The 22,682-nt window shown below is 43.8% G+C and overlaps 2 protein-coding genes across 4 annotated transcripts in view; one reads left to right on the top strand and one right to left on the bottom strand.

Moving 5' to 3' along the window:
* n6amt1 (N-6 adenine-specific DNA methyltransferase 1) overlaps nucleotides 1-2,888 on the top strand; it is a 33,680-nt gene extending 30,792 nt beyond the window's left edge. For both annotated transcript variants that reach the window (XM_013133085.2, XM_013133084.2), the window contains 4 exons: nucleotides 429-519; nucleotides 588-671; nucleotides 1,234-1,375; nucleotides 1,450-2,888. In XM_013133085.2, coding sequence (XP_012988539.1) covers nucleotides 429-519; nucleotides 588-671; nucleotides 1,234-1,375; nucleotides 1,450-1,556 — 424 coding nt within the window. In that variant the 3' untranslated portion in view covers nucleotides 1,557-2,888. The remainder of the gene's footprint in view (nucleotides 1-428; nucleotides 520-587; nucleotides 672-1,233; nucleotides 1,376-1,449) is intronic.
* A 311-nt stretch (nucleotides 2,889-3,199) lies between these two features.
* gart (phosphoribosylglycinamide formyltransferase) overlaps nucleotides 3,200-22,682 on the bottom strand; it is a 63,358-nt gene continuing 43,875 nt past the window's right edge. The window contains exons 14-21 of one of the 2 annotated variants that reach the window (XM_010867251.3): nucleotides 9,810-10,008; nucleotides 9,298-9,549; nucleotides 8,666-8,818; nucleotides 8,328-8,531; nucleotides 7,991-8,149; nucleotides 7,174-7,446; nucleotides 6,625-6,740; nucleotides 3,200-3,959 (exon numbers count right to left, since the gene is read on the bottom strand). In XM_010867251.3, the coding sequence (XP_010865553.1) occupies nucleotides 3,762-3,959; nucleotides 6,625-6,740; nucleotides 7,174-7,446; nucleotides 7,991-8,149; nucleotides 8,328-8,531; nucleotides 8,666-8,818; nucleotides 9,298-9,549; nucleotides 9,810-10,008 (1,554 nt within the window). In that variant the 3' untranslated portion in view covers nucleotides 3,200-3,761. The remainder of the gene's footprint in view (nucleotides 3,960-6,624; nucleotides 6,741-7,173; nucleotides 7,447-7,990; nucleotides 8,150-8,327; nucleotides 8,532-8,665; nucleotides 8,819-9,297; nucleotides 9,550-9,809; nucleotides 10,009-22,682) is intronic. The other variant, XM_010867250.4, reaches the window with a different exon arrangement.

Below are 22,682 nucleotides of genomic sequence, written 5' to 3'. Positions count from 1 at the left end.
GGCCAATACCTCATGTCCTCCTAAGTTTAAAATAGGGTAGGAGATGGAAAATTTTGAAAATGCATTCCTTAGAACTACAAGGATTTACAGTGGGGAAGGAGAACTCCCCCGGCACAAGAATATAACAGCGTAAGACCTTGGGGCAGTGACAGGTTAGTGACACTGTGGCCCTATCTGGGGGAGGCCCAAGACAGGGCCCAACAGGCAGGAAATCAATAAACCCACATTGCCAAGCATCAACCAAAGAGACACCCACCAACCCTGAATGAGGGCAGAGTATTGCCAGCAGAGTTCAGACCAATTGCACGATGTGCGCAACATAGAGACAACAACAGGCCAGTGACACCACCCCTGAATGGCATTGCTGGGAGGGCATCCCAGTGGCGATGAGAGCTTGTATATCTGACGTGTGTGCATGTCCTCCCCAGCTGTACCGATGTGAATCCTGCTGCAGCCCAGTGTACACAAGTGACATCTTGCTGCAATGGAGTTCAACTGCAGCCTGTCATCACTGACTTGGTGAGACACTAAACCCTTGTTAGACATGAACAGTATATACAATATACCCAAATTCACATGTGTTTTAGGTGGACTCTCTTTTGCCGAGGTTGTTGGGAAAAGTGGACGTTCTTTTATTCAACCCACCTTACGTTGTCACACCACCAGAAGAGGTAAGGAAATATAGTAGCTAGGGAAGTAGGTATCGGATGATTGCTTAGAATTTTGTTAATTTGGTCAAATATGCTCCAGTAAGTGATGTCCTATTGTTTTATGGCTATTTTTCTTTTTGCAGTTTTGTTGTTCATATGGCGTATGTATACCATGCAAAACTAAATGTTGAACTGCATGTAATACATGCCAAAATCACCCTTTGCTTGCTCACAGTACGTTCTACACTCTTAATAAAATGGACTGTCAAATGCGCGTAGTAGCCCCAACTCCCAAAATAATGGTTAAGGTTAGGGTTTAGGTTTTGTAACGCTTATGTTTGGTTAAGATTAGAAAACCAAAATATTGTGATCTGAACTGACAAACATAGGTAATTTGCATAAATTATAAAATGTTTGTCACTATTGTCAAAGCAATTTTCTTTAGGCAGCAATAATAATACGGTTTATCAACAAAAGCAATGGACAATTGTACAATTAATTTGTGTTCCTCTCGTCCACTGCTGTTGTGATTGTTGTATTTGTTCTCTATGTGCAATTGCACCTTGTAACATGTTTCTGACAGGTGGGTAGCCGTGGAATCGAGGCAGCCTGGGCTGGAGGGAGACGGGGCCGAGAGGTGATGGACAGGTTCTTCCCCCTGCTTCCAAAGCTACTGTCCGATCAGGGGCTGTTTTATCTGGTCACCGTAGCAGAGAACAACCCAGGTGACCGCCCCATCCGACCTCCCATTGAATACCTAATGAACAGTACCATGCTGTAACGTCATTTCTTCCACCAGAGGAGATTGCCACTTTGCTTGGCAAGTCTGGCCTGCAAGGGACACCCTGTCTCTCCAGACAAACTGGACCTGAGAGCCTGTCCGTGCTGCGCTTCCACAAAATATAACCTGCACCCTCCCTGTTCCATGACTACAATAGGATCACAGGACAGCACAATGCAGCAGATTTCAGCAAGAACAAGGAACGTTACCACCAAGGGCAGAACTGTATATTGAGTGAAAGCCACTGTGGTTTCATTTGACCATTGGTCCAACAAGTGACCATGTTATGGTGTGTCAACGCTTTATATTTGGAGAGAATCCAGTTAGTATCGACGACACGTACCAGAATTAAATTGTTTGCACTCACTACTGTAGGTCGCCTTGTATAACAGCCTGCTAAATCAACATGTCCAGTATGATGTGAATGTGCCCCAAAGATTCTTAGAATTTTTTTTTATCTTAGTTGGCTGAGCTATTGGTTTCCACATTGCTACACAACAGTGGGTGCAAACTGTGGATAGGAAGGGTAACTATGTCGGTTTCACAGACATTAAGCCTAGTTCAGGACTCATGGTCAACTGTGATCTCCATTGAGATTGATTTTTCTAGACTACACTTAACTAGTTAGCTAAATAGAACATTATTTTTTAATAGCTAAATAAGCCATTTCCGGTGCTTGTTATTCGGTTATTATGGATGGCTGCATCATGGGTTCAAATCTGACCTACTGCTTTCAGCAAAACCCTCTTTAGTTAACTTTCCTTTCCAATAAAGCATAAAATGCCTTTAATAATATATTGATAGAACCAAATGAGTGTTTTATTACATGCTCACATGCCCTCATTACTTCCAAATTTTAGCTAGCATTGGTTAAAGTTTAATGGTTGTCTTAAGGAAACTGAACCATGGATTGCATTTTCCTTGGCTTAGTGAGGAACACTCAAAGTTGAGTGCAACATTTCCAAATAAAGGTATACTTGTTTTCAGGGCACCAATAACATTTGAATCTGGAACCTGTTCTACGTTTCTAGTCCACTGAACTAATACAGATTGGAATTTTAATAGATAATGATGGGGACCGCAGCTTTGGTAACCATGAGAAGTTACCATCACTATGGACTTCATGGATCATAACCTGTTCCAAAAACCACTGTGGAGGAGTAAGTCTGAGCATGTACAAATAGGCCTCTTGATTCAACTGAGTAACTGGGTCAACTGGGCTTTGTAAATCTGCTAAAGGGGGATTGGTTAGGCCTGAGAAGGCCTTTTATCTGTTCTTTTAAGATGGAATCATGTAGCCCCTCTGTCTTTAAAAGATAATTGGCAATGGACATTTAGTGCCCTGGGAAGGGGGGTGGCTCCCCACCCACTGGATCCTATTAAACCATGGAAGAAAGTTTGTGCTGGTTGCTTCCTCTAGGTATGCAGAGTGAATAAAGGTTCAATTTGGGCATTTAGACTTCTACATTTATAGTAATTTCCACCACAAGTGTAAGAGCTCCCTATTAAGTGTAAGAGCTTTTTAATGTTGTACTTTTTTCAATTACCTTGGTTTCTTGTCTTTTGTCCATCATTTGTAAATGCATTGCATTGATCCATTGTGCTTTGAAAAGGTGCAGCCTTGGAAAAATCCAGGGCACACTTTGAAAGTAATCACTCATAGATATGATTGGACATGCTGGACTTCAAGGTATACATGCACTTTCAAACAGTTAAAAAGTAACTCAGGTGTTAGTTATATCACAAAACATTAATTCTGCAAGGAACATGATCAGAATTACTTTAATTTTGTACTGATTAAGCCCACACTGGTTTGCTGATAAAAAACAAAGAAATACTTGATCCACAGTGGAGGTTTATAGTAACAGAAGGAAGTAATTTCACAGTTTGTGTCATCAATAAAGTTAAAGTGAACAATTTCAGGATAATTGTACTACAACAAAGACTTGCCCATTTAGCATTGCAAACTGACCTTTCATGCAAACGTCTAACAAAATAAAACACTACTAACATTTTCTCATTATAATATACTCCTACCACATGGACAACAGGAATGTTTGTTTTCTGTAATTTCTACAGTGACACAAGGGTGAATGTATCTGGGTACAAATGAGAGTAAATTGTGTACAAAGAATGCCATAGTAAGCCTAGTGGTTTTAGCGAAATATCTCCTGTTTTCAGCAAAAGGCTATTTGTTAGTGCGCAGCAGTCCATTTATTCTGTAGATCTGTTAAACCATGTTTGAGGTCGGGGCTAGGGTGTTTTGAGTATGGGGTGTAAGGTATATTGGGAATTGGATGCCAAGGTATTGGTACTGTGCTGGATAGTGTTTAGCCCTGTGGGTTGGTGTTCCAGATAATCTGCCCGTCGTCCCCCAATTTCACGACCCCCCCGGCCACCAGTTCCAGGGCGGCTGGAAAGGCCCGGTGCTCCGCCTCCCGGATACGATCCGATAGGCTCTCTTCAGTGTCATTCATCAGGACTGGAACCGCCTCCTGCACAATGATGGCTCCAGCATCAACCTCTTCCTGTGGATAAAAGTTAAAGAGAACAAAATGTTCAGATCCTGTGCTAGAAAACTCATTGCCTTTAACCTGAGGCACTAGTGTAGCAAGCAAGTTTTTTTTTATTTCAATTGAAAAATCCCACACTTTTTTGCTGTGGAACAGGGACTCATGATAAAGTGTGTTTGCGTTTAAGGTCTGATCTCAGTTATAATGCACATTAGGGAGTAGGGATGGGACGATAGATGATTTTAGTACTAATTGCGGTGGAAAATACCAATATGAAATTGTGGAGAAACTTCATAATCTGGAAAATCGTAAATCGCGATAATCCTCATGAGTGACTTGAAAAAGTTCTGCAAGTTGCTGAAGTTTTCCTGACTGCTTGTTTTAAGTGGAGCGCACATCTCACATTGTACTACGCCACTAAGCATCCTCTTCAATGTATGGTCAATGGAGCCGAATGTCTCTGCTAGTTTAAAAATAAGAAAATAGTTGATTACAATAAAAATCAAAATAAAATTCTTACATGTCGTTATGAGTTGGGATTGTATTGTAATGATAAAGAATAAACTTGTTTTCCAATTCCTTTACAACGTAACTAGTCTAACCATTATACTTTTTAGTAGTCTACAAAAAAGTAGTCTACAATTTCCCGCTACCTGTCCATTCCGTTACAGTGGAAAATAAGCCGTTGAAACAATGTTGAACTCATTCTTTGGGGAATGGTTTTCTGCAAAGGGGACAGGACGACTGCACCGTATTGAGGGGAGGATGGATGGGGCCATGTATCGCGAGATCTTGGCCAACAACCTCCTTCCCTCAGTAAGAGCATTGAAGATGGGTCGTGGGTAGTTCTTCCAGCATGACAACGACCTGAAACACACAGCCAGGGCAACTAAGGAGTGGCTCCATAAGAAGCATCTCAAGGTCCTGGAGTGGCCTAGCCAGTCTCCAGGCTTGAAACCAATAGAAAATCTTTGGAGGGAGCTGAAAGTCTGTATTGCCCAGCGACAGCCCTGAAACCTGAAGGATCTGGAGAAGGTTTGTATGGAGGAGTGGAATCCCTGCTGCAGTGTGTGCAAACCTGGTCAAGATCTACAAGAAACGTATGATCTCTATAATTGCAAACAAAGGTTTCTGTACCAAATATTAAGTTCTGCTTTTTTGATGTATCAAATACTTATGTCATGCAATAAAATGCTAATTAATTACTTAAAATCAATGTGATTTTCTGGATTTTTGTTTAAGATTCCGTCACTCACAGTTGAAGAGTACCTACAGTGGGGAGAACAAGTATTTGATACACTGCCTATTTTGCAGGTTTTCCCACTTACAAAGCAATTTTTATCATAGGAAGATCATTGACCAGGTCCTGCCATGTAGTTCTGGGCTGATCCCTCAACTTCCTCATGATCATTGATGCCCCACGAGGTGAGATATTGTCCTGTAGCCCATCCCAGCCTTGTGCAGGTCTACAATTTTATCCCTGATGTCCTTTACACAGCTCTCTGGTCTTGGCCATTGTGGAGAGGTTGGAGTCTGTTTTATTGAGTGTGTGGACAGGTGTCTTTTATACAGGTAACGAGTGCAGTTAATACAGGTAATGAGTGGAGAACAGGAGGGCTTCTTAAAGGAAAAACTAACAGGTCTGTGAGAGCTGGAATTCTTACTGGTTGGTAGGTGATCAAATACTTATATCATGCAATAAAATGCAAATTCCTTATTTAAAAATCATACAATGTGATTTTCTGGATTTTGTTTTAGATTCCGTCTCTCACAGTGGAAGTGTACCTACGATAGAAATTACAGACCACTACATGCTTTGTAAGTAAAACCTGCATTATTGGCAGTGTATCAAATACTTGTTCTCCCCATTGTAACTATTTCTAATTATCATTTTGTTTATATTGTAGGCTAATTGTTAACGCTTTCCTACTGAAAATGACAAGAGAAGACAAATAGAATATAATTTGCCATAATAATATCGTCGATCTGTATAATCTGCACAATACATAATGCACACAACATAACGGGGATCTGTTATAATGAATTATACATTTATTATAAAGAATCGACACATCAAATAGGCCTATCCTTAGCTAATGAGGCACATAAAATGCACACGGAAGTGCATGCACCCACAGGTCAGTACCAGTAATAAATCTATTTTCACCCCTAATCCTCAGATAAGTGACTTGAAAAATCTCTTGCTTTTTTTTAGATTAGATTCAGCTTTGTCATTGAACAAACACAAGTACAGTACAAAGAAATGCAGTTAACATCTAACAAGAAGTGTGTATAGAAGAGGGCAGATGTGACATACAGATGTGCAATGAAGGCAAATGCAGTACAAACGGAAATTCTAAATGCCACTAAACATCCTCTGCAATGTATTGTCAAAGAAGATGGCAACCATATACATTTAGAGATTAACTTGTTATTATAGTATTAATTATTAAAAACCTTCTTTGATATATATATATTATTAGAACAATATTTATGTAGTGGAAGAATATTCGATCAGCCATTTTGATGTAGAAACCAGAGTTGTTATTGGGATTGTTATTAATTGGGATAAAATCGTAAATCAGGATAATTTTGGCAAGGACAATCGTGGCAGGAAATTCTCATATCGTCCCACCCCTATTAGGGAGCCAAGACAGGATCTCTTAAATGCAGTACTTACAGCCACAAAGTGAACGGTGCAGCCAGTAACACGTGCCCCTGCCAGTAGAGCCTGCTTCTGAGCATTCACCCCCTTGAAGGAGGGCAGTAGGGATGGATGAATGTTGAGCAGTTTTCCTAGAAAACAAGATGCACAAAACTTTCACACAAGCAAGTATACAATTAACATTTTACATTTTAATAGTTATTACACAGCTTTATTAAATTAAATAAATTAGGTACATAACTGAGGATTTACATTACTCAAAACAGCATTCTTTACTTTGTAACTTCTGGAGAGAGAAAATATTTGTTTTTGCATAATTGTTTTTATGTAAGATAAAATACATTCATACCTAATATTGACAGACATTTTACAATTCCAAACTTTAAACGTAAAACCCTAAACATAACCACTAACCCAAATCCAAACCCCCAATTGTTACTTTCAGCCTAAATTGTATTTCGTCTTAGTAACAATATCCCCTTTCCTTGCATTTTCCTTGTTTTACTATCCTGCTAGGACATAGTGGTCCACGACAGCAATGTGTACACAGCTGTGGGATCTTACCGTTCCACTTCCTGACAAAGGGACCCGTGAGGATCCGCATGAAGCCAGCGAGACAGACCACTTCCACACCAAACTCGTCTAGCACGCGGTCAATGGTTCCGTCAAACTCTGCCCTGCTGCCGTACAGCTTGTGGTCCACCACGCGTGTCTGGATGCCAGCCAGAGAGGCCCTCTTAAGGCCAAACACACCCGGCCGGTTGGAAATGACCACTACGATCTCAGCCGAGCTGGATGCTTTCTTGGCCTGCTCCATCAGAGCCTGCAGGTTGGTACCTAGCACACAAACACACAGTTAATGCAGTACATGCTGCTATACAGAATATTCTAAAGAAGTGCTATTAGGTATGGAGTACTAGAATACGCATAATGTAGGTTAATGTTCTAAACAGAATTGTTTGGCTGCCTATAGCTGCTTTTGGCTGATAAAATATAAAAAGCTGGTGAAATTATTCTATTCTGGCCTGAAAGATCAAAAACAAATATGTCTCCAATTCTGCTCCGCTACGGCTCAGCCACAATCATGGTTAACTAATTCAGAATTGCAGAACATTTCTGACATTAGTGAAACAAATTTCCTTTAGCCTACCAACCCCTCACACTGGAGGTGCACTAAACAAGCCTTTTGACATTCTGATGTCTCAGGAACATGCTGGTAATGTCATAATTCACAGCTTATAACAGAACTTTAGATGATCTATGCATTCATATTAAGCTAGGCACTCATTGCTTTCACAGTCTTACATGTGGGAAACCTGATCAGCAAAACTTTTTTGAGGTGTTTAGGTGTCTGGAGTTGTTCTTTAAATAACGCTCTTACCTGTGCCTGAAATGAGGACCCCAACCTTGGTCCTTTTGCGGGGGATGTTGCTGCTGGTGTAAGATGCTCCATTCTGCAGGGGCCCAAAGTCTACTAAAGAGGAAGAGGTACCTACACATAGGCTGTGCTGCAAGTTCCTGATCACCACTGGCTCGGCCCCTACACACACACACACACACACACACACACACACACACACACACACACACACACACACACACACACACACACACACACACACACACACACACACACACACACACACACACACTATTTCATGTGAACAAAAAAAGGAATTCCTGAAGTACAGTACTCAATGCTTTTACTTGTCTCACACCTGGCTGCTTGTAGGCCAGTGAGCCCACTACCCAGGCCTCCTCATGGGCTTGGATCTGCCTCAGGACCCTCTGGGCATCCGGAAAGGCAACTACCAGTACGGCCCCCAGGCCGCAGTTGAAGGTGCGCCCCATCTCCTCCTCGCACAGGCCTCCCTCCTTCTGCAGCCATGAGAACACAGGGGGTATGGTCCATCGGGATGCATCTTTGTGAAAGATGCAAGATACAAAGCAGGATGCACATAGTTACGTTACCACCAACTATACCTCAAATAAGGGCATTTCAAAACAGCATCAGGCATTTCACATCATTCATGAATGTTGTGTGTGTGTGTGTCACCCATGTCAACGGCGAGTTCCTGTGGCAGCACTCTTGGAATGTTCTCCAGTAGGCCACCCCCAGTGATGTGGGCATAGGCCTTGATGGCTCCGCTGCGTAGGATTGGCAGAAGCAGGCGGCTGTAGATCTTAGTGGGTGTCAGTAGAACCTCGCCTTTTAATCGACAGGGGAGAGGAGGAGTATGGACTTTAAGATATATTGGACCTCCAAAAGACAGTATACCTATCATTCTAAGGGTCAAGTGGCCCTATAATCATTCATTGTCAAGTACGAATTGTGCCCCCATAGATCTTGGAAACCAGTGGTCTTGATTTGACTGAGCCAAGGTGTTGCTTTACCATACAGATGTGTCATTTACAGTGACACTTTTTCCGGGGATGACATGTTAATTCATGCACTGTTTTTACAAATGAGTTGATCACTAACATTTGGTGACAGTTTAACTGACAAACAATGTTTGGATATTTGAAAGACTTGGCAAGATACTATATTAAAAAGGCTTGTACTCTACAATGTTAGAAGACATTTTTGGTCATCAGCTAAATTAAAAAGGATTAGAAAACCTGGTTACAAGCTGTATTTTGCCATTTCCAAAATTCTTACACAATGGGTTTTATATATTACAGACTTACCAACAGTCTGTCCTGTTTTCCCAAACAGAGCAGGGGAGCTGTAGGTGACCCCAGCCCTCTCTAAGACCTTCCGGACCAAGCTGAATCCGTTGCTGTGTACCCCAGAGGATGCCACCCCTATGAGCAGGTCCCCCTCGCAGATGTCCTCCAGCCTCGGGAGAAGAGCGCCTCTCTCCACCGCCCCCACGCAGAAACCAGCCAGATCGTACTCGCCGGGACCATACACGCCTGGCATCTCCGCCGTTTCACCACCTAGATGAAGGAACAACAGAATGCACCCCCCTGCTGTTAAAACAATATGATTGTACACACAAATATTTGATCAAGCACACATATGTTTTCACATACACATAAATGTAGAACACAAAAAAGTATGTGTGGCTCATGAACAAGAACAGATGTGTAGTGGCTAAAAGCCTCCAATGCTGCTTTCGCTACCACCCCAATGTACAGCCAGCATCTTTTTTCACAGCCTCACACCCACCCATCCACACCTTTCTTCCCTTCCTCACCTAGGAGAGCGCAGCCCGCCAACCGACAGGCCTCGGCCACACCACCGATCACAGCAGAGGCCACACCCACATCCAACCTTCCACAGGAGAAGTAGTCAAGGAAAAAGAGAGGCTCTGCCCCATGGGCCAGCACGTCATTGACACACATGGCCACCAGGTCCTGTCCCAGAGTGTTGTGCTGCTGGCATGCCTGGGCAATCTAGAGAGGGCACAGGTCAAGTTGTAGAATGTGGACTTCCATCAATTACATTTGCTCAACTCCCGAATCATCTCAGTTTTCTCTGGCCTAATTTTTCAAAAGGACAATGATAACCAAGGAGTGTAGCATAAGGTGGTCCAGCGGTCGAAGCTGCCTCCTCAGGTGCACATACACTGCTGCAGCATGCGTTCAAATAGACCTACTGCAAATTATGTGTATTTCACCACATTCCTGTGGAATAAAGCAGAAAATGCCTTTACATCTTCACTTGCAAATCATCCAGCACATAACCCCAGAACATTTGTGCTACCATCCTGTTTAGAAGACAAGATATTATTTGTTGTAGTTATTAGTGTTTCAGTTACATTTTTTATTGTTATCGTTGGTTAAGTTGAAGTTCAAAAGGTTTGTAATTTGCGATAACAAGTTGCTTGGTTTTCCTACTCCCGACAGTGCAGTTAAAAGTTAAAATAATTATAATAAAAAAAAATAAGAAAACACAATCAATCAGTAATAACACTATACACAAACACACAAGAATAATAACTATACAACCATGGTGCAATGTAAAAGTGACAGGTGTGCATGGACTATGGATGGAAAGGAAGAGGGGTTCCCGAGTTGAGCAGCCTTACAGCCTGTGGAAAGTTTGTTTTGGACAGAATACTCCTGTACCTTCTGCCTGATGGCAGCTTTGTAAACAGTCCGTGGCATGGGTGGCAGGGATCTGTTATGACCCGTTTTCTCCTCCTCCTACACCTCTCTGTGTAGAGATCTTGCAGGGATGGCAGGTCAGACCTTGTGATGCTCTCTGCTGTTACAATCACCCACTGAAGTGCTTTGCAGTCGAGGGCGGTGCAGCTGCCATACCAGGTGGTGACACAGCCGGTCAGGATACTCTTGATAGTGCATCTGTAGAAGTTGGTGAGTATCCTGGAATCTCCTTAATCGGCGTAGGAACAAGAGCCGTTTCCTGGCCTCCTTCACCACGACGTTAGAGTGATGAGACCAGGTCAAGTCACCACTGATATTGACTCAGAGGAACCTGATGTTGTGGACTCGCTCTACTGCAGACCCATTGATGTGTATGGGGGCGTGGTCTTCCCGCCGCTGCTTCCTGTGATCAACAATCATCTCCTTTGTTTTGCTGATATTGAGCTGGAGGTTGTTATCCTGACACCATGAAGTCAATGACCTTACTTCGTCTCTATAGGCTCACTTGTCATTGTCAGAGATCAGGCCTATGATGGTGGTGTCGTCAGCAAACTTAACAATGGTGTTGGAAACATGAGTTGCCAGGCAGTCGTGGGTGAAGAGAGAGTATAGGAGCGGGCACAACATACAGCCCTGGGGGGAACCAGTACTGAGAGTCAGTGAGGAGGAGGTGGCATTGCCCATCCACACCACCTGGGGTCTGCCTTTCAGGAAGTTCAGGATCCATCTGGACATAGTGGGGTTGAGACCCAGATCCCTGAGCTTAACCGCCAGCTTGTGGGGCACAATGGTGTTGATGGCTGAGCTATAGTCAATGAACAGCATTCTCTCATATGTGTTCCTTTTGTCCAGATGAGAAAGTGCAGAGTGGAGGGTCAGAGTGATGGCATCCTCTGTGGATCTGTTTTGTCTGTAGGCAAACTGTAGCGGGACAAGTGTTACAGGCATGGAGTCTGTGGTGTGTGTTTTAACTAGCCGCTCAAAGCACTTTATGATGATTGGTGTGAGTGCTACAGGGTAGTAGTGATTCATGCAGAGGACTTTTAGCTTTTTTCCTGCGGGCTCACCACCTGCAGGTGGGACCATAAGGGGTCGGTGCGTAGAGGATTGGGCAGCAGTCGAAGGCGGGGGCCTCGGCAACCCGATCCCTGGACATGGAAACTAGTTCTAGGGACGTGGAACGTCACCTCGCTGGCGGGGAAGGAGCCTGAGATTGTGCGTGAGGTTGAGAGGTTCCGACTAGAGATAGTCGGGATCACCTCTACGCACGGCTTGGGCTCTGGAACCACACTCCTTGAGAGAGGATGGACTCTTCACCACTCTGGAGTTGCCCATGGTGAGAGGCGGCAGGCTGGTGTGGGTTTGCTTATAGCTCCCCAGCTCTGCCGCCATGTGTTGGAGTTTACCCCGGTGAACGAGAGGGTCGTTTCCCTGCGCCTACGGGGATAGGTCTCTTACTGTTTGTACCTACGGGCCGAACGGCAGTGCAGAGTACCCAACCTTCTTGGGGTCTCTGGGAGGGGTGCTGGAAAGTGCTCCGACTGGGGACTATCGTTCTACTGGGGGACTTCAACGCCCACGTGGGCAATGACAGTGACACCTGGAGGGCTGTGATTGGGAGGAACGGCTCCCCTGATCTGAACCCGAGTAGTGTTCAGTTATTGGACTTCTGTGCTAGTCACAGTTTGTCCATAACGAACACCATGTTCAAGCATAAGGGTGTCCATCAGTGCACGTGGCTCCAGGACACCCTAGGCCGTAGGTCGATGATCGACTTTGTTGTCGTTTCATCTGACCTGCGGCCGTATGTCTTGGACACTTGGGTGAAGAGAGGGGCGGAGCTGTCAACTGATCACCACCTGGTGGTGAGTTGGATTCGAGGGCGGGGGAGGAAGCTGGACAGACTCGGCAGACCCAAGCATACTGTAAGGGTCTGCTGGGAACGTCTGACCGAGTCTCCTGTCAGAGAGATCTTTAACTCCCACCTCCGGCAGAGCTTCGACTGTATCCCGAGGGAGGCTGGAGATATTGAGTCCGAGTGGACCATGTTCTCCACCTCCATTGTCAAAGCGGCCGCTCGGAGCTGTGGCCGTAAGGTCTCCGGTGCCTGTCGAGGCGGCAATCCCTGAACCCGGTGGTGGACACCGGACGTAAGGGATGCTGTCAAGCTGAAGGAGGAGTCCTATCGGGCCTGGTTGGCTTGTGGGACTCCTGAGGCAGCTGACGGGTAATAATAATAATAATAATAATACATGGGATTTATATAGCGCTTTTCAATGACCCAAAGACGCTTTACAAAAACAAGCAAAACAAAGAACACTGAGAAATAAAATATACAACAACAAAGGGGCTATGGGAAGGCTTGTTTAAACAGAAATGGCTTAAGGCGGAGGCGGAAGGTGTTAAGAGAGTCAGAGTCAAGGATGGATTGTGGCAGTGAGTTCCAGAGCCGGGGAGCAACCCTGGAGAATGCCCTGTCACCAAAGCTCCGTAGCTTGGATCTGGGGATGATGAGGTGGCCTGCTGTACAAGAGCGGAGTGAGCGTGAAGGTTGAAAAAGTGTTGAAGAAGGTCCGAGAGGTAGGGGGGAGCAAGTTTGTGGAGGGCTTTGTAAGTCAGGAGGAGTATTTTGTATTCAATACGCTGTTTGACAGGGAGCCAGTGAAGCTCACAGAGGATGGGGGTGATGTGCTGCCAGGACTTTGAATGAGTAAGAAGCCTCGCAGCAGAGTTTTTAACCATTTGGAGCTTATGGAGGTATGAGGAGTTGATGCCGGACAAGAGGGAGTTACAATAGTCAAGACGGGAGGAGATGAATGCATGAATCAGAGTTTCAGCTGCAGGTGGGGGGAGGGAGGATTTGAGTTTTGCAATGTTACGAAGATGAAAGAAAGATGATTTGACAGTCTGTTTAATGTGTTGCTCGAAACATAGGGTGGAGTCAAGGATGCCCCCAAGGTTGCGAGCACAGGGGGAAGGAGAAACTACAGTGTTGTCAATGGTGAGAGAGAATGTGCCAGTTTTACTAAGGGTGGATTTGGTGCCAATGAGAAGTTCTGTTTTTTCACTGTTGAGTTTGAGGAAGTTGTGATGCATCCATATTTTTATTTCAGAGAGACATGATTCAATATGGGCCAGAGGTGGGTTGGTGAGAGATTTGGTGCTGAGATAAATCTGTGTGTCATCAGCGTAGCAATGGAAATTAAGGTTGAAGTGGCGGAGGATCTGACCAAGGGGGAGGATGTAAATAATGAAGAGTAAGGGACCCAGAACAGAGCCCTGGGGGACCCCCTGCGTGACTGTAGATATTTCAGATTTTTGGTGACTGAGGGAGATGTAATGGGTTCGATTTGTGAGGTAGGTTTGCAGCCAGGAGAGTGCGGTTCCCTCAACACCCAGACCCCTGAGCCTGGTGAGGAGGATCTGGTGGCTCACGGTGTCAAATGCGGCACTCAGATCCAGGAGAATCAGGATGTTGAGGGAACCAGCATCAGCAGAGATGAGGAGGTCATTGACAACTTTGAGTAGTGCAGTCTCTGTGCTGTGGAGTGGGCGGAAACCTGACTGGAGGGGTTCAAACAGGTCATTGTGAAGCAGGTGTTGTTGGAGTTGAGAGGCAACCGTCCTTTCCAGGGTTTTGGCAAGGAAGGGGAGGTTGGATATCGGGCGGAAATTGTTCAGGATGGTGGTATCTAGTCCAGGTACCGCCAGGCCAAGCGGACTGCAGCCCGGGTGGTTGTGGAGGCAAAAACTCGGGCTTGGGAGGAGTTCGGTAAGGCCATGGAGAAGGACTATCAGCTGGCCTCGAAGAGATTCTGGCAAACCGTCCGGCGCCTCAGGAGAGGGAAACAGTTCCCTACCAACGCTGTTTACAGTGGAGGTGGGCAGCTGTTGACCTCAACTGGGGATGTCGTCGGGCGGTGGAAGGAGTACTTCGAGGATCTCCTCAATCCCGCTGTCGTGTCTTCCATTGAGGAAGCAGAGGATGAGGGCTCAGAGGTGGACTCGTCCATCACCTGGGCTAAAGTCACTGAGGTAGTCAAGCAACTCCTCGGTGGCAAGGCACCGGGGGTGGATGAGATCCGCCCTGAGTACTTCAAGTCTCTGGATGTTGTGGGGCTTTCTTGGTTGACACGCCTCTGCAGCATCGAGTGGTGGTCGGGGACAGTGCCTCTGGGATGGCAGACCGGGGTGGTGGTCCCTCTTTTTAAGAAGGGGGACCGGAGGGTGTGTTCCAACTACGTAATTTTTATGGACAGAATTTCTAGGCGCAGCCAGGGGCTGGAGGGTGTCAGGTTTGGGGACCACATGATTTCATCTCTGCTCTTTGCGGATGATGTTGTCATGTTGGCCCCTTCAAGCCAGGACCTTCAGCATGCACTAGGACGGTTTGCAGCAGAGTGTGAAGCGGTGGGGATGAGAATCAGTACCTCCAAATCCGAGGCCATGGTCCTCAGTCGGAAAAGGGTGGCTTGCCCACTTCAGGTTGGTGGAGAGTGCCTGCCTCAAGTGGAGGAGTTTAAGTATCTAGGGGTCTTATTCACGAGTGAGGGAAGGATGGAACGGAAGACTGACAGACGGATCGGTGCAGCTTCTGCAGTAATGCGGTCGATGTATCGGTCTGTCGTGGTGAAGAAAGCTGAGCCGCAAGGCGAAGCTCTCGTTTTACCGGTCAATCTACGTTCCTACTCTCACCTATGGTCATGAGCTTTGGGTCATGACCGAAAGGACATGATCCCGGATACAGGCGGCCGAAATGAGCTTTCTCCGCAGGGTGGCTGGGCGATCCCTTAGAGATAGGGTGAGAAGCTTGGTCAACCGGGAGGAGCTCAGAGTAGAGCCACTGCTCCTCCACATCGAGAGGGGTCAGCTGAGGTGGCTTGGGCATCTGTTTCGGATGCCTCCGGAACGCCTTCCCGGGAAGGTGTTCCGGGCCCGTCCGGGGAAGACCTAGGACACGCTGGAGGGACTATGTCTCCCGGCTGGCCTGGGAACGCCTCGGTGTCCCCCCAGAAGAGCTGGAGGAAGTGTCTAGGGAGAGGGAAGTCTGGGCATCTCTGCTTAGACTGCTGCCCCCGCGACCCAGCCCCGGATAAGTGGAAGAAAATGATGATGAAGACAATCATTATTATGGTATTAAGAACATTCTTGGGTGTAGCGTACATCTGTAGGTCATGTCATAACGGTTCTATGCGATTAGGAGGGCACTCCTGTCGGTATAATTGTGCTGTAAGCATTGACGTGAACTGCCCATATCAGCCCCTGCAGCTAATAAAGTGTTATGACTGCAACCGTACATGTCGTTCAGCTTACTGTTATGAAAAACAAGTTGGCCTTATAGCACAGGTGTCAAACCGGTTCCACGGAGGGCCGAGTGTCTGCAGGTTTTCGCTCTCACCTTGTACCTGATTGAACCGGTTTGACACCCCTGCCTTATAGCATCCTGTGGCAGGTAATTTTGCCAGCTGGTGTGACATAGATTTCCCTTATGTCATGTCAATTATAATCTAAAACTTAATAACCCTGAACCACACAAATGTAGCAGAAAACATTGTCCAATATGTAAAGGGCTTTTGGATGACGGTGTAACAAATGTTTGATAAGGTCCACAAATGTTATATTCGATCTTTGAATGAAGAGAATTATGACTTTGAAACCCGACAGAATAACAACAGATTTACACATACCTGTATTTGTGTCTAGCATGACCTTTGAGGGTAAAAAGTCAACGGCTAAGGGACAGGATTGTGTCATGCTCTTTTTAAAACACTTTTGGAAAAACTAATATAGAAAGTGCACTTTCATAGCCCATAATTCAAGAGGTTATGACTCCTACCTTCTTTTAAACCCCTTGATAGTGCAAGGCGCAACTCCCACTCTTATAACACAAGGAAGCAAGGTGTTGTGTTTTATAGATCATGCATTTGATAAACAATATATTAACAGTCTTAGCTTCTTTTCCATGAAACTCTCAAATTTCCGATGCTCTCGGTTTTGAAACAGCTGTTAAAGGTTGGTTTCCACATTTTCTCAGCTCTGAGAATTTCAATTACATCGGCCCTTACCCGGGTCCTGAAATGTATTGAGCAGGTCAAATAACAGTCAAAGAGAGAGAGAAGTTTATGACATGGTATGAGACAGTCCGTCATGAGACCTTTGATTTTCATAGAGATGGAAATGTATTGTGACAATGTGGCTATCTTGCGTGAAGGTTGTCTCAAGTTCAGAGAGGAAGTATTCAATGACGCAGGCGTTAATCCCTTGAGATGTATAACTATTGCATCGGCTTGTATGAAACCCGATCATACTAATTTTATGCTAGAGGAATCTACAGCCGTTCTTTCACCTGATAACTATAGGAGGCAGTACAAATCATTCTAGTGGTTCCATCCAATGGTTGGAGTACCCGACAGACAAAAAAACATCTTAATTCAGCCTGCCGTGAAGGGAGGTGAAAAAAAGTTCATCAACGGTGTCAAGACAGCTTTTGAGTACAACAGATGTTTCTTTCACAGATGTACATCCTGCTTTTTGCCACAGGAAATGTGTGGTTTAACCAAAGAGAGCTTTGGTGAAAAGAGCTTTGAATCAGGAGGTTGCTCTGGTACAGTGGCGGCATAAAAAGAATTACCTGAGATGTCCCGGAAATGTCAATGTAATCATTGCAGCTTACGGCCGTCTAGAATTGTACAATCTTATGCAACAGCTACAGAGGAGAGTTCTATACCACGACACAGATTGTGTAGTTTATGTTTATGCTTGAAGATGGGGATCATATCACAGAATGGTCATCGTGTGGCCCAGAGAGTTATGGGTTTAGGACTAAAGACAATAGTCTTGAAGGTCAAAGGCATCACACAAAACTATGAAAACGCCCCAAAGGTAACCCGGGACTCACACATTTGGTCGAGGGTTTCATAAAAGACAAAACTACCTCCTATAAAATAATTGTCAGGGATAAAAAAGGTTTCCATCTGCACAAAGTTCAGTGTGGTGTATGACAAGAGAGTGCTTTTAGCAGACGGTACCGTATTACCTTTTGTCTTCTGATTAGATAAGATGGACTTTGTAGAAGGTTTTGATTCAAGATTGCATTTACCTTTCTCAGCTCTGGTCATTGGACCTTCCAGCAGTGGAAAAACTTGTTTTGTAATTATTATTTTTTTGAAAATTCTGAACATGTATTAACTCAGAACTTTGACAATATAGTGTGGTGTTACAGTTGCTATCAACCGGTGTTTGATGAAATGTTGAAGAAAATAAAACATTCAAGTAATCCCTGAATCATTTTGAAGTGATGCCTGAATCATTGAACGATGATCAACTCTTTCCTCCTAACAGAAATAATCTTTTAGTTTTGGATGATATGCTGTTTTAGTGAACATCCTGAAATTGCCAGAGCTTTTACACAATGTACTCATCATCGAAACTCATCTGTGCTCTATTTGGTACAAAATGTGTCTCACCAGGGAAAAAATAGTGGTACCATTAGCCTGAACTCCAATTAAATGGTTTTGTTTAAAAATGCTAGAGACAAACTGCAGATTAACACTTTGGCCGAGCAAATGTATGCAAGGAGACTAGCATTTTTCACAGAAAGTTACGAAGACGCAACAAAAGAAGCATTTGCCTATTTACTGGTAGACCTTAAAGAACATTTAAGACCCAGAACAGGTTTGTCTACGTGGGAGTGGCCAACAGTTTATGTTCCAAAGAAAAAGTAAACGTCTGCACGTTTAAAAATAAATTTGCCCTTCTTGAGAGCTCTAGTCGTAGCCAGCCCTAAAGAACGCAAGTCTGCCTTGGTCCATTGTTCGTCAGATCTTATTTTGACCCTCTGCGAGATTGCTTTGAATGTTTTCAAAGGGCGCATCCCACTCAGCCAGGAACAATGGAAAAAAAACTAGAGAGGCAAAAGGCAGTAATCAAGCTATTTGCAGATAAAAGGACCAGTATTTAAAAAAAAAAAAAAAGAGACGTGCCATACAGCAAACGGGCTATTTCCTCCTACCCCTAATAAATGTAGCCCTCCCTTTCCTCATTAACCTAATCACCCCCAGGAGTGGGAGCTTAATGTCTAACAAAATGTACTTAGTGCTGTAAGGGAAATTTCTTAAACTGATTGAAGGACTTATCTAAACATTGAGTCCCCATGTTTAGATAAGTAAAGGAATGTAGTTAAAGTGGGATCTGGTTTATGTCTAAGGGGGCATCCTAGACCGGCACCAGTGGATTAGATACTCGTAAATTAGTAAATCTGTATAACACTTTTAGGGTCTATCCTTGGGTGTCCAGACATTGTGGCTCCTAAAAGGTTGAAGAGGTTAACCATGTGAATATGTTATATTGACACACATCATACCACACCCTTTATTCCTCCTTTAAATGATGATGCTTGTCCTGTGTTACTTTAGAGATTATTCATTGTTACTTTGTAACCTGTGTATTCTCTCCTTGCAAGAATAAACTGTTTATTGTGCATTTGAGTTTTCCTCGGTCTTACCTACCATTTCCGTAAATCGTTTGGACTTTAGAAATTGCCATCACAAGTGCCTCAACATCAGCTGGATAAACTTAAGCAACATAGTCTTGAAACTATTAGACAAATGGCTGAAAGGGATCTGGATACGGATATGAAGGATGTATTGAACATGAAAGGAATGAACCCTTATGACAAGGCAAAAAAATACTCAACTCATACAAAGGTATTTGTCTTTGTTGAAACAAGATGAAAATAACTCTGGACACTTGACCCTCTCCCTACCGGAAACAGAGTCTACAGAACCTCTTGTTCCAGGGATCTTATAGGATCACACCATAGATGAGGATGATGTTATGAGTGACATGCTTGAGCATACCCCAGCACATAGCCGAAATGTTTTGGTATACATTATGAATAAAATAAAGGGGTCAAAAGGAAGAGCTGGCTGGAATGACAAGGGTGAATTAATCAGTATTGGTAAAATTTTAAGAGGCTCAAATATGATAGACTCGATCAAAAATTTATCCTCACACAAGATATCCAAAGAAAGAAGACCTCTAGGATGGACCCATTTTCTTAAGACCATGGCTGATCTCAATATACCTCTGGCAGTTGTGGCTAATTATGAAAATTAATCAGCAGATAGAAAATATTAAATCGGTTCCCTCCAAAAGACTACCGAAGACTGGTTAACATTTTCGGAAATAAATACACAGTCGATAATTGTAATGTAATGAGATTTTTATTTCAATAAATATACATTTGAAAAAAACTTAGCATTTATGGCCTTCTTTAAACATTTGTCTTGAACATGCACACAGTTTTAAAGGGAGTACATTTAAACACTTTAGATATTTAACTCCGACCATTCGTTGCATAAAACTCAATCTCTTGGGTGTTCATCTTTATTTTAATTAATAATAATCCACCAAGACTTGTCTTTGGGAGTTTACTTCCAAGATGGAATCGGAGCAAGCGTACAGATCATAGTACCCATATGGTCTAAGGGTTCCCGGAAGCACATTTCCAGTCGCAGGCTGCCTGTGGAGACCAGTGACAAGTTTCCTGTGTTGTCATCATCCGGGGATAAGTTGAAAGCGAACAGGGTATAGACAGATGCGTAATCTTTTCTCTCAACGGGCAAAGCCAGATCTTTTAAATGTCTCCCCGTAGTCAGGTATAGATTATAAAATTCTCTAATGCATAGACCATTGTTGAAATTCGGTCGGAAGGCCTTAGCAGGAATTTGATGTCCGTTAATCTTTTGCTCTTCATAACTTGATTCTTAAAATCAACGGTATTTAGGAGTAAACGCTCTTGAAAGAAAATCTTGATGTATTGCTCCCAAAAGGTCCACCCTTTGGGAATTTCTAGTGTAACCAGATTGAACTATCAGCCCTATATTTGCATCCAGCGGAAGGACCGTGTGGTCGACGGACCACTTTGTTAAACAAGCTGGCTGCAAATTGCTTATTTAGTGTGTCTACAGGGTAATTTAGTAAACATTGCATTATTGCCCTGTAGGGGTAGGTAGAGCTGCTTTGACTGATGAGCCGATCTCCTAATGTCACATCCACTTGTGAAAAGAAGGTAGCCAGAGGATAATTAATGAGAGCCACCTTGGCATCAGCTGGAATATTACCGCCAACTTTCTTGGTCACTTTGATGCTGACGTGTTATTCAGGTCCAAGTATTGCTCACTGTGACCAGGGACAAATAATTCTATAGGGCTGTTCTCTGTAATGTAATGATCTAAACATAATTTGCACTCTATAGAAAATTTTGTCATGGGGGCCGAAAAAAGGTCGAGCTCTGTTTTTATTGCTTCAGCTGACATTCTATGAAAAAGTCATTTTTTGTAATACTTTTACCTATTACTTTGGCAGACCTCCTGCCTTTGCGCCGCTTCTGCCTTACTGATTTTATTTATCCGCTGACCTTAGCTTTTTAGGGGGAGGTATCTGCATATCAGGGGGTCTCTTTAGTTCTGCAAACCAACATCATGAGTCCACCGGATCCTCTTTGTTGTTCAGGATCTGCTGCTGTACGTCTACTCATAACGTTAGTAAAACTTCACCCACAATATATTTTGCAGCCTGAAATGAAGACAGACACAGTTTGTTTCATTCATCTGTATTTACTCAGTGCAACTTATAACATCCAAGAGAAAGATAACACCAACATGTCAGAATTTTTTTTAAATAATCACTGAGTTGGAAAAAGGATCACCCCCTTGTGTCAGTATTTTGTTGAACCACCTTTTGCTTTAATTACAGCCTTTAGTCTGTTGGGATATGTCTCTACTAACTTTGCATATCTAGACGTTGCAATATTTGACCACTCTTCTTTGCAGAACTGCTCAAGTTCAGTTAAATTTGATGGTGACCATTTGTGGACTGCTGTCTTCAAGTCATTCCACAGTTTTCAATGGGGTTTAAATCCGGGCTCTGACTAGGCCATGCAAGGACATGCACCTTTTTCTCCTTCAACCACTGTGTGGTCAGTTTTGCTGTGTGCTTTGGGTCATTGTCATGTTGGAAGGTAAATCTTCTTCCCATTGACAACTTTCTGGCAGAGAACAGCAGATTTTCCACGAGAATCTGACAGTATTTTGCCCCATCCATATTTCCTTCTATCCTTACAAGTGCTCCAGTCCCTGCTGCAGAGAAACAATCCCGTAACATGATATTACCACCTCCATGGTTTACTGTAGAAATGGTGTTATTTGGATGGTGAGCTGTATTGGATTTTTGCCAGAGATATCGTTTGGCATTGAGGCCAAATAATTCAATTTTAGTCTCATCTGACCATAACACCTTTTTCCACGTGGCCTTAGAATCTTCAAGGTGCGTTTTGGCAAAGCTCAATCATGACTGCATGTGGCCTTTCTTGAGTGGCTTTTTCCTTGCAACCCTCCCATACAAGCCACATTTGTGGAGAATTTGTGATATTGTTGTCACATGCACACAATGACCACTCTTTGTCATGAATTCCTGCAACTGCTTCAGAGTTGCTGTAGGCCTCTTGGTAGCCTCTCTGACCAGTTTCCTCCTGGCTCTTTCATCCAGTTTGGAGCGATGTCCTGACCCAGGGAGGGTCTGTGTTGTACCAAATACCTTCTTAATAATAGACTTCACTGTGCTTCTAGGCACTATTAAAGCCTATATATATATATTTTTTTTTTTATCCATCTCCTGACTTGTGCCTGTCCACAACTTTATCCCGGAGATCATTCAACAATGCCTTGCCACCCATAGTTGATTGTTTTCTTCAGTTGCGCTACCAAGGACTGAAATGCTTCAGGAAAAGCTTGTTTCAGGCTGAGCTAATCAAAATGACCACAGCTGATCACAGTTGAAAGTCAATTGGCTTTGTGTGCTATTGAGAGGGTGATTAACTACACCTGGTTGAGTTTATAAATTTTAGGAGGGGAGGTGATTATTTTTCCAACTCAGTGATTCTGTTTTTTAATTTGTAA

Source organism: Esox lucius, chromosome 22, assembly GCF_011004845.1.
Source record: "Esox lucius isolate fEsoLuc1 chromosome 22, fEsoLuc1.pri, whole genome shotgun sequence".
NCBI lineage: Eukaryota > Metazoa > Chordata > Actinopteri > Esociformes > Esocidae > Esox > Esox lucius.
The sequence above is the reverse complement of the archived record's forward strand: the minus strand, read 5'-3'. Positions and strand labels throughout refer to the sequence as shown.